Source organism: Pseudogymnoascus destructans (assembly GCF_001641265.1).
Source record: "Pseudogymnoascus destructans isolate 20631-21 unplaced genomic scaffold scaffold_15, whole genome shotgun sequence".
Classification (NCBI taxonomy): Eukaryota; Fungi; Ascomycota; class Leotiomycetes; order Thelebolales; family Thelebolaceae; genus Pseudogymnoascus; species Pseudogymnoascus destructans.
Genome location: NW_020167534.1, coordinates 206,172 through 218,393, shown reverse-complemented (window position 1 = coordinate 218,393; position 12,222 = coordinate 206,172). Strand labels below are relative to the sequence as shown.

The 12,222-nt window shown below is 48.4% G+C and overlaps 2 protein-coding genes across 2 annotated transcripts; both read right to left on the bottom strand.

Moving 5' to 3' along the window:
* Positions 1-309: 309 nt before the first annotated feature.
* On the bottom strand, positions 310-3,632 carry VC83_04580 (uncharacterized protein). The gene is made up of 4 exons (XM_024468209.1): positions 3,242-3,632; positions 2,943-3,180; positions 2,767-2,881; positions 310-2,719 (listed from the first exon to the last, which is right to left on the bottom strand). The coding sequence occupies exons 1-4, from the start codon at positions 3,418-3,420 to the stop codon at positions 627-629; spliced, it is 2,625 nt and encodes an 874-aa protein (XP_024322576.1). The 5' UTR covers positions 3,421-3,632; the 3' UTR covers positions 310-626.
* Positions 3,633-4,592: 960 nt separating this feature from the next.
* Positions 4,593-4,949, bottom strand: VC83_04579 (uncharacterized protein; the record flags this gene model as incomplete). The annotated part of the gene is made up of 1 exon (XM_024468208.1): positions 4,593-4,949. One exon carries the CDS (start codon positions 4,947-4,949, stop codon positions 4,593-4,595), a length of 357 nt encoding a protein of 118 aa, XP_024322787.1.
* Positions 4,950-12,222: the final 7,273 nt, after the last annotated feature.

Sequence of the window (12,222 nt, the reverse complement as noted above, 5' to 3'; positions counted from 1 at the left end):
CCAGCCTACGCAGGGGGCCCTAGCCCGACCCACTCACAAAACTTATGAACAACACCTCCGTAAGTCAGGAGAAAGCTTATTCCCTGAGTCATGATGGATACCGAGGTTGACCGTTGTGTCTCTGATAATCGTATGGGCCATATTGTCGCGCAGTGGCAAGTCAGAGACTGGTTGCTGCGTTGAGCGGCCATAATGATTCCGACTATTATCGTCGTAGTTTGATATTGTATTTGGATCAAAAACCTTCTCGAGTGGAGCCCGGAGGGGTGCAACTTCACAAACAGTGGTATATTCAGTACAAAGGCAATTAAGGTAAAATAAAAGTTTCATTGGACTCGGGTGTGGAGTCGCTATCTATTGAACCGCTCAAGTTTTCAAGTCAAGTCTTATGAGACAAAAACCAAAGGCAGGCCTTAATCAATCAACAAAGATTATAGCCGCCTTAAACCCACTTGGTTCATGTATACACTCATTATCGACCCAACGTACATAAAGTGCCGATTTCGTTTCGTAGAAGTTCCCTTCAATGCTGACAAAAAATTACAATTCATCCGTGGTATCGGTTTGGTAACATCGTACTTGGGTCTCTTTGAAAATCCATATAAAACAACCATGCAGCGCGCATCTCATTCCATCCGAGTGGGTTTTTCGCGCTGACTGGGTGCGTTTTGGCCTGGAGGGAGAGATTCGGCAACATCTCGGTAAGCCTCCAGCTGTGTGGTCAGGCCGCCAAGAAGACGTTGGAGCTCGCCCGCCATCTCTTCGCATGATGATGTTCCTGCTAGTGCCCCCATAGAAGGCGGAATTGGCAGCGATGGAAATCGATCCATGCCGTAAACTACGCCCTGAGATGTATTCCAGGATGGAGCTGATTGGGGCGGGTTGAAAGGCTTTTCCATCATCGAAGACTGTGAATAATCCGCGTCAGAGTAGTCGAACATCTGTTGGGATCTCTGGCCATATTCGTGGCCGTTTCGTGGGCCATATTGCCCGGCATCTGAGCCTGAGAAGTCGGATATATCTGCCACATCTTGCAGATTACTTCGGGCACGGAAATGGCCTGCAAAGCCCGAATCTCCTGGAAGATAAAGGGAAGGCTCTCTTGGTGCATTGCGGAAACTAGTCGACGCATGGCGTTCCAAATCGAAAGGATTGCCTGAAACAAATTCGTTGCTTGTTGTAGAATCAGCGGTAGATGGTCTAGATGGTTCTGGAGCGTAGTCTGGAGCGTAGTCTGGAACGTACTCCGGTGCAGAATCCGGAAGACCGAAATCAAGGTCTATCAGAGACTCTCGAATGGATTGTCTCGGGGAAGTGGGTGCAGACGCCATAAAGTTGTTAAATCCGACGCCGAGCGGTTCTGTGGGGTGGTGCACTAGTTTCGGACGACCACCGGATCCAAGCGTGACAGGGGGGCGGGCTGGAGCTGCGGTGTTTGGAAAGCGGCTTGTTTCCACGTCTGAGGAGGCTGCTGGAGCGGATGGAAATTTCCAATCTCGGGTGCGACGGTTCGGGTTGTCAGCTGAATCTGATAACAGTGGTCTTCCAAACCCGTGCATAGTATTATCGTCGTAGCTGTATTCGATGTCATCGGTGACATCAGTATCACTGGCGTGAATTTCTCGGTCAGGTCGGATGGTAAGATCTGGGAAATTCGATAGCCCAGTTTCAATGTCATGCCCGCCCAAATCGATCATCGTGTCTCTGATAGATATCTGAGCCGTGTCGTCCCTTTCTCTCAGTGGAAGGTCAGAGACTGGCATTACAAAATCTCGCCCATAATGTATCCTTGAGTTATCCTCGTAGTTGGAGATTGTATTAGGATCGAACAGTTTTTCAAGGGGCGCCTTGATTGGGTTCAATGACTCTGGCGGTGGGCGGCGTCTGCCACGTTCTCTTGCTTGTTGCTGGCGGGAGGGTTTAGAAGTCTTTTCTGCGAACTCAGTGCTGAGATCAACAGAACTGCCATAAACATTTATGACGTCCTGTAAGTCGAAAACTTCGGGGGGAGGGCGACGTCTAGAGCCTTTCTGACGCTGACTTGGACGAGTAGTGTCTTGGGTAAGACTGGCATCAAGCTCCACTTGCATATTATATGCCTCATAAATATCTTGAGAGATAGATTCTCTCGAAACCTCTTGATCGAACGCAACAGTAGTACTAAAATTCCATTCGTTATCAGCTTGGGGCGATAAAATTTCTGACGATCCTGGAGCGCCACCGAGCATAAAAAGAGACTTTCTACTGCCGCCGTGTTGTTCCCACAACCTAAATGCTCGAACTAGTTGTGAAAGTGTGGAAGTAGGATACTTCAAGCCGGTGCCGTGTATGTAAGGGTGCTGTTGAATCTGGCCTATCGTTGGACGAGAATCTGGAAGCTCCTCAAGGCAAATGGCAACCAGGTTTCGCAGTTGTGTCGAGTAGTCTCCATCTTCAAGTCTTGGGATACTAGTCTTCAAACGATTCCCTAAATTTTCGTATGAGATACCGTTGGCAGCGTTTGGAGGAAGTCCCGTGGCCATCTCGTACACCATAGATCCGAACGCCCAAATGTCTACCTCTTTGCCATAGCTTCGCGTTGAAACAAATAATTCGGGCGCCATCCAATGTGGGGTTCCTATAAACGTCGATCTCTTATCTGCTGCAGTCTCAACAATACCTGCAACGCCAAAGTCACAGAGTTGTACGCCTCCTTCTTCCGTAACAAGAACATTTGCGCCTGAGACAATCAGTATAGTAGACGAAGCGTTTGCCATGAATGCGTACATTTGACGTCCCTATGAATGATACCTGCCCGATGGACCCATCCGAGAGCTTCCGCAACTTCTCGAAGTATTGGCACGATCCATTTCTCTTGTAGGCCCCTCGGTGTAGGCTTCATCTGTGATTTGATCAGTTCCGAATATAAACGTAGGTTCGCAGGGCAAACATGGAGCACCTACTAGCGTCGCAACACTTCCACCTCCACAATACTCCGTTACCATCCACATGGTCTGGTCAACCAACAATGAATCAATGATATGATTGATGTTCCGCGCTTTGTTCTCGCTCAACAGTTTTAGGGCACCGATCTCTTTCAAGAATTCGCTGTATGAGTCTGCACTGCGAGGATTGACGGTATCGCTCTCATCTAGGTCAATGATCTTCACAGCGACAATTGTTGCAGTGGTTGTATCTTTGCTGTGATATACAGAGGATTAATTGCTGTACGAGGCATTGGGGTAGGAGATATACCACTCACCCTTTATACACACGACCAAAGCTACCTTTGCCGATGAGCTCAGTCAGAACATACTTTGGCGGGGCTTTTCCAGCCTTCTTAGCAGACTCATCGACACTCAGTTGCATCTGCTGAGCATCTTCCAAGGCCCTGGCCTTGACCGAGCTCGTCTCGACCGGTCGCAACTGGAGACGATCCATCAGCGGCTCGGAGAGATTCAAAATGTAGATACGGCTGGCTCCTATGAAGTATTGCGCGCTGAATGCGATAAAAGGAGCTTTGCCATCACTAACGAACAAAAAGAGCCACCTGGTGTGTTACTCGACTGCTCGAAAAGCTGGTTATGGCGCTCAAGATGGGAAGATGAGCAATGAGTTGGCGGATTTTAGTATATCCCGCCGCCTTGATAGCCTCAGGCAACAGTATTTTGAGTACAAACGACATCTGCTCCTTCCACAGTCAACGCAAGTATTACAGCGACGCATCTCTCGTTACACATGAAAGACGGCGCACTCATCAGTGACATAGGAATATAAAATCGCCCAATAAAATGGCCACTATTACACAGCATTTCTGCCAGAGTTTCGTAGGCGGCCAACTCATCCGATCCAGACACACGACACATCACTATACACGGGATACGGGATACGGGTCAAAATGTCTGAGCGAAACAAGCAGACACTGATCGGGTGGCCCCTATAAAAAAACAGGAATCATAACAAACAGAGTTCATTTTGCTTTGTAGTTGACGTGCAAAAGTGGGTGCTTGATCCATAAGGGATCAGCGTACTAAGGATAACTGTTTGAATCGGAATAACCCAGCTCCCAATGTCAATTTCTCCACCAAGCTGCGACCTCATCGACAAACAGTTGCCAATATCACAACACCGCAATGATGATAGTACCAAATCCTCAGCATAACATGCCTATAGCTTTGTTGTCGAGGAGGCGAGCTAGAACATGGCTAGACCGCAGATTCCTAGAATGGCCTGCATATAGAAACGAAATGGGACCTTATTGTGGAGCGAAGCTATGTACCCCAGATTCTGGCGACCATCCCTACCCGTCCAGTTTCTCCGATGCAAAACACGTCGATGTGGCTGAGGTAATTGCCTTGGGTGGATGAAAGTGCCTGGATTCGTGCTGCAAAACCATTCCGAGACACGGATCGAGAGAGTGGTCACTGATGTCGCGATCCAGGACATGTGCAACATTCAACGTAAGCTGAGTTGGCACTGTCTCGTACGGAAATGTCGGTGACGAGGCTCATCAGTGACGACTTCCAGAGAGTTCATCCTGCTATCAGACTTCTTCGGCTCCTGATAAGCGTTCCGGGCTGAATGAGGTCGGCATCTGTAGAAATGACTACTCCCTACTTCACCACCAATCTCGCCAGCTCCGTCTTAGCTTGACCTATCTCTGATGCAGATATCTTCTTGCTGCTCTTTCCATTCTCACACTTCCCTTCTTCGTGAGACCAGCCAAGCTTTCGTTTCCGATTTGGAGATAGAGTTCCGAGTACCGCTCGTGGGTGTACGAACTCGGCTCGTTCAAAGTCAATCCAGGTAATTCCTGGCCGATCCGGGTGGACGAGAATGTTCCGAGCTGCTGGATCACCCTCCAATACTCCCAACTGATGTATGGCATGCAGACCGGAGATGGCGTCGTCAGCGAGAGTTTGTGAGATTGGCGATCGTAATTTTAATCCTCCAAAGCTTAGAAACATCATATAGACAATACGAACGGCTCCTGCGTAGTATATATACTGTCCACTTTCGTCTCTCCTAGGTGCACAGGTACGCACTTCCCCTGAACAGGAAGGAGACGACGGTAAATTGTCGATTCGTGCATCAGATCTTTAACACACTCAATCCCGGTGCCTTTCGTAGCAACGGTGTACCCAAATCCAGGTAACTCGACCTTGAAAAAAGCTCCTCGAGCTCCATGAACGTTCATTGCCACACAATAGTCAAGCTGATTGCGCAACAACTCGCGGATATGTCGCATGAATGTATTACGGTTGAGTTGATGACGGCTTTTTCCATGTTCCTTGACATTCGGACACCGCCAATCGAGTTCTCCCCCATCTACCATACCCATTAGGCAGTTTGGCGTACAAAATCGACCTAAGTTCTTTTGCCGATGGGTCTCGCTAGAAGCCCCCTTTTTCCCACCACCTTCGGTCCCACCACGTTTGGTAGATTGTGATGGTGGGTTAGGGGAAGTAATAGGGTTTCCGCTTTTTGGAGGTGGTTGAGGACGACTTGGTGTGTCGGCATGATGGTTGTCATCATCGCTGCTGAAAGAAGACGTTACCGAAGCACAACTTCCCACGTATATGTTCTTCCTGCGAGGTCGGAACTGGATCGGTGACTGTATAATATCCTGAGTGACCCTTGGTGAAGGGCGATACTCCGAAGATGGAACTTCATCATCGGCGACGGCATCCTCGACCTCCTTAACGACGACATTCCATGTCTTGAGCTGCAGCAGAGCTTTCCTTATCCATTGTGCACTACGTGGAGGCGTTTTAAGCGCGCGAAGAGTAAACGCTACAGCCTGACCAACCGCGGTCATATGCAATCGATTAAGCTCGTTTCCACGCTCGTCCCAGCTAGTGGACGCCCCAACATCTCCCTTTGGAACAGATAGACAGTAGTACACGGTCGAGGGATCGTCAGGAATGCGCAAGAATATCGTTGCTTCACCAGTGTAGATCTCGCCATATTCCACCCCAGCCTTCACCATATATGAGAAGCCTGGCGTGATCACAGCGGCCACCAAACGACGACAGCGAATTGCCACACTTTCATTCTTGCTTACTTCCACAACCTCGTCCAGGTTCATCTCGGCAAGACCTTTATAAATATGCCCTAAGGTCAACTTATGAGGAGCTTTGTATTCGATTGTCAGTGCAGTCACTCGGCGCTCAGTCTCTCCCTCACCACCGACATTGTAAACGCAGAACTGATCTGCGCGAGGACGGGAAGTTGTCGTTACGGATTCCGATGACTACCTAGAAGATATCTTAGTCTCCTCAGGAGACCCAACGGAACACATTGGTCATGTTCGGAAGGTATTACAGAAGTTAAAGGAGCATTGGTTACTCCTCAAGCCAGAAAAATGTGAATTCCACAAGGATCAAGTAGAATTCTTAGGCTACATTGTCGGAACGCATGGCATCAAAATGGACCAAGCAAAGGTCATGGCAGTGTTGGAATGGCCAACACCAACCATGGTCAAAGAAGTACAAGCCTTCTTAGGCTTTGCCAACTTCTACCGGAGGTTTATTATGGGATATTCCAAGGTAGCTCAACCACTCACAGAGCTTACAAGGAAAGACCTTACGTTCGAATGGACAAGCAAGGCAGAGGCTGCTTTTCAGGAACTTAAGACGAAGTTCACAGAAGCACCTATCCTAGTCACATTCGACCCTGCAAAGAGGATTGTCCTCGAAACGGACTCCTCTGACTTTGCGATTGGAGCCTGTCTAAGTCAGCCAGACAAAGAGGAGAAGCTTAAGCCAGTTGCATATTACTCTAGAAAACTGTCACCTGTGGAGCTCAACTATGACATCCACGACAAGGAGCTGATAGCTATTGTCGTTGCTTTTGAGCAATGGTGAGTATATCTTAGAGGATCGACCTACCATGTCATACTGACATTCGTTGCACTCAGTTTGCTATCAAACTCAAGAGCAAACTTAGAAATCTCCTCCTCAAACCTACAAGTCACTATACATATTTTGGCTTGTCACACCAACAACAAGAGCAATACTACTCAACGATTGCTACAACCCTCTATGATTCATTACACGTCATCGCTCCTTAGTTACTGGGCCGATATGACCACATAGCATATCTCTACAACCCTCTATGATTCATTACATGACATCACTCATACTACCACATGACATATCTCTACCAACTAGAGGCCTAGGAGCATGAACGATAGCTCTAAAAGCTCCTACGAACCTCTATGATTCATTACATGTCATCGCTCTTTAGTTACCCACAAGATTGGTTAAGTTATAACATAATTTGTCTATGACATAATTTGTCTATGACATAATTTGTCTATAGGGGTACTCTGACCTTGGACCTCCTTTTACTTCCTATAGGCTACGAACCTAAGAGATGGTTCTATGGGATTCTCTTATGTCGACTACAGTTACCAAGCCTGGTAAGTCATGGAAAGTTTTGGAAAATGAGAGAACTACATTCCTTTAGCATAAATAGGATTGCCCTTTCCTTAAGAAAGGGCAAGCAGACAATACAGTAAATCGACTATCACATACTTCCACGTCTTTTGCAAGCTTCCAAGCATTCATCTTGTTACTCCTTGTTTCTGAAAAGTCAGTGAGGTGTTAACCTCTGACTTACCCCTGAGTTCCCAGACTCAACATTTGTTGCAACTTGTCTGAACCACTTCACTACATCACACACCTGATTGCTGCGTTGTGGAATAGTCTAAGCTACGACCCTTTGGCTCTTTTTCCTAAGACAGTGTGTTGTCTTAGTAAAATCATCCCTTCCTTGGGTGGCTAGATTCTCACATCTGGTGCACCCACCATTACAGGGGTAGTGTTACGATTACAGCTCACAGCTTGTCACAGCTTGTTACAGTTGTTACGGTTATTACGGTTATTACGGTTAACGTAACGTATGGGGTAGTCGGACATACGGGGTAGTCGGACAAAAATGCCCGACTACCAACTCAGAACCTTCATACCTTCCACCATGAACATCCCACAACCATACAGTCGTGCTCAGATTGAAGACAATATCCAAGAGGCTGTCATTGCGCTCCAATTGAAGGAATTCAAATCAATTAGACTTGCTGCAGACCACTTCGAAGTTCCTAAGTCAACTCTTGCTGATAGGATGTCTGGGAAGAAAACGCGTGTGTTACGACGGAACAAGAAGGCTGGCCAACTACAGGACAGGAAGGAGGGAGGTCGCATGAGACCGGCCCTGGTACCTGGAGGGGCAGCGGGGGATAGTAGTTCTGAAAGTATCACATGACGGACTCGCAGGATGATGAGAAGAGTCCTAAGAGTCCAGGACTCCGAGGACTCGAGTGAGTTCCCAGGAGTCCACTAGGCACGTGACGGACTCGCAGGATGATGAGAAGAATCCTAAGAGTCCAGGACTCTGAGGACTCGAGTGAGTTCCCAGGAGTCCACTAGGCACGACGCCACTATATAAGTAGATAGTATTTCCTTAGATAGGAGCTTCGTGCTCAACTCAATACAGTATTTGTTATATACTAGTAACGTGTTACTTGAAGCCTTTGTGTCTGATCCCCTGCCTCCTCTGATAAGTAAACTACGCAAGAGAACCTCTGTGCCTTCTATCGTTTAGAAGTCAGCGTTACAGCGTGCTGTAGCTCACGAAATTGAACAAGCTCTCTCAAATGCAGAAGAAAATACACTAGCACGATGGATTACACGTCTCACTGCCACGGGTTTTCCTGCAACTCCTATGTTGATCAAGGAAATGGCTGAAGAAATTCGCGTACGACGCGTCCAAATCACGTCTTCTCAAACCACTCTTCGGACCAATCCTACCCCCATAGGCCATGAATGGATCTATAGATTCTTAAAACGACATCCAAACTTTAAAGGGGTCTACTCAAGACAACTAGAGTCTGCATGACATAAAGAAGCCACTCCTATAAAGATTTCAGCTTGGTTTGACGCGTTTAAAGCACGAATTGAAGAGCGAAAGTACAAGCCATGCAACATCTATAATATGGATGAGACAGGTTTTGCAGTTGGAGAGACTCAATCCACGCGAATAATTGTTGATTCTACCTTGAAATCCAATTGGAAGGTCACAGCTGGGAAGCAGGAGTGGATAACTGTACTTGAATGCATTGATGCAGACGGTGGTGCTTTACCACCTATGATTATATTCAAGGCTAAGAATACCAATTCAAGTTGGATTCCAAAGGACACCCCTACAAACTGGCACTTCTCAACAAGTAATAGTGGCTGGACTTCAAACAGTCATGGATTTGAGTGGTTGCGGAAGGTATTTGAGCCTGAGTCACACAAAAAGTCTGGAAATCACCCGCGAATGTTGATTATGGATGGCCATTCTAGTCACATTACTGGTGATATGATTGCACTGTGCATTGAGAATGACATCGACCTTCTTATTCTACCGCCTCATTGCTCTCATCTACTCCAACCACTTGATGTTGGGGTGTATGGACCTCTTAAGCGATTTCATGCTCAGGAAGTAGATCGGTATACTCGAGCAGGAATAAAGCGAATCCAGCGCTCCCACTGGGTTGAAATCTTCCGGTGTATTCGAGAGAAGGGTCTTATACCTCAAAACATTAGAAGTGGGTGGAGGGCAGCAGGTTTAATACCCTTTCTCCCAGAAAGAGTTCTGGCTAACCTTCCACTTCCACCAACCGAACCACCTCGCACTCCTCAAAACTCAACCAATATCACTACTCTGGATCTCTCAATACTCCGAAGTTCTCCTCCAGATGGAACTGAACTAAGGCATGCAAATTTAGTATTTAATTCAAGTATGGCAACTTGTGACTCTCCTGCTTCACCAACTCGACGCTATGCCAAGAGAATGACTAGGCTGGTTGAAAGTCAGAATGCTGAACTCAGCATCCTTCGGAAGGAGGTAAAAGAGTACAAAGAGATACTTGAGACACGAAAGAAAAGAACTACGGGCAAGAGAATTAAGTTGCAAGGCGAATTTGTATTCAGTACCGAGGAAGTGTTGAAAATTGTCCGGGAGGCAGAGTTGAAGTCAACTGAGAAAAGACCACGTGGAAGGCCACGCAAACGGCCAATTGAAGAAGTAGACGAGGAAGTTGAAGAGGAAGAGGTAGAGAATGATTCAAGCGACCCAGAATTGGAATTGGAGGAGTGTGTGGCACGTAGGACTCGGTCAACTAGAGTAGAATAAACTTTTTGTCCGACTACCCCATATGTCCGACTACCCCATACGTTACGTTATTACAGTTGTTATGGGGATTACGGGTGTAGCCTTAGCCACAAGGTTACAACCGCTAAGCAGACAACTGTATGTTATGGGGAATAGCCTCACCTTCCTTCCTTCTTCTTCTTCTTCTCTCTTTAGATTCAATCTAGATTACTTTTCCTGGACTGGCATCATGACCTCTATGACTGTAAGGATGCCTCCTTACACGGGGTACCCTCGGACCCGTAAGACAACGCGGAATAGGCGACATAGTAGTATAGCAGCATAGATGTTCTAGGGTCGGGGTCGATTCGGGCGGCAGACGGGAGTGGATCTACCGGTACGCTAAGGCCTAGCCGAGTCGGACCCCATTTAGGTACATAAGGGGTAGGAAGCTATAAGCTCCCCTTTCATCTTTTTTGTATCCTTCGTAGTAGACCTATAGGATAGAATACAGCATCACCTCCGACTCGCACTCCCATATGCACCTACGGAGAGCTGTATTCCCTGTGTCCTTACATTATACAAAAAAGATCACGCTTGCCGGGGACGGCCGTACCTAAATAATATCCCACAACCGGAACGACTCAGGAGAACTGTCGAAACACCACCGACCGCGACTCGGTGACATTTCGAAGTAGAGACCTGATGACTCCAAATAGCCGTGACCCCAGAGAACTCACGGACAGCCAGTGGATCAGGGTTTGATCCTGCAGAGCAAGCTGGTAAAGTCGCCGACGCGTTGGCGCCGAATAGGATACGAGATCCTAAAGAACCCCCTCAAGCACAGAGGCAATTGTGAACAAGAGTGTTGATAGCTACGAGCTACCGGAAGTCAAACTCTTCCGTATCGACTGCGACTCGATACACCCCCGAATCAAGATGTCGCGCAAGACGACACAAAACCCACCACCCGACAATGACGGTCAACCGCTACGAATGACAACTAGGCAAACCGCCACAGCGGGCACGACCGCAGGGCCATCCGAAAGCCCCCCGGATCGCATAGCGAACCTCGAGAACGAGATGCGGGAGCTCAAGGCGATGGTAGCCAGCCTCGTAGCTAGCCAGACCCGAATACCGTCTACGCCACCACCGGCTGCCGACGCCCCAGTGCGCACCATTGAGGCCGACGAAGACGAACAGCCTGCACCGACAATGCGAAACACGCCCGGCACCGTTCGACTGCCCCTGTCGACAATGCGCGCTCTCCTTCAATCCCGGGTCTACCCCGACAGTACACCGTGGACCCTCCGAACCGTTACAAGAAATCCACCATCTCTGAGAAGATTACGCCGCTCAGCGATGGGATAGAACATACCTTTATGCAATGGAGCGCGTCCATTCGGGACTGACTTGTAGTCAATGAGGACCACTACCCTACCGACGTCTCGAGAAGAGCGTTGATATGGGGAACTACGACCGGCCTGGCAAAGAAATATCTGGAACCCCAATACCTATCGGATACGCATGGCTTCCAGAGCGCAGACGAAATGATGGACCTATTAGGATCATATTACCTTACGGGTAATGAGACCGAACAGGCCCGGAACGAATTCGACGATATGCAGATGGGCGAAAAGGGTCACTTACACGAAACCTTCCCCGAGTTCAAAGCCCGCTTCCAAAGTGCGGCGATTACGGGACAAGTATCACAATCGGAGTGGTTTCGGTATATGTGGAACAAGCTCATACCGCAATTCCGCAGCCGCGTGGCGGTCGTGAAGGACCAATGGAAAGGCGATTACCTCACCATGGTCCGAGCCTTAACCGCCTTCGACCAAGAGCGACGCAGGAACGGCGAGTTGAGCTCCCAGTCCAAGAGCGGCGAGTCGAGCTTCCCAGGACGGGCCCGCCTCGGCTCATCCAGGTTCCCGCCTGTGGAGGCCGCCAAGACCCAACCACCGAAGACGACAAGAAGTCCGTTGGGTTCCTTCCAGAGGACTCCTTTCATACCCACCGCCCCCAAGCCGGACATAACAGGTCGCGTGCGGACCGCCGTGCCGGCTGCGTCTGGAAACTGTTTCAAATGCGGGAAGCCCGGTCATT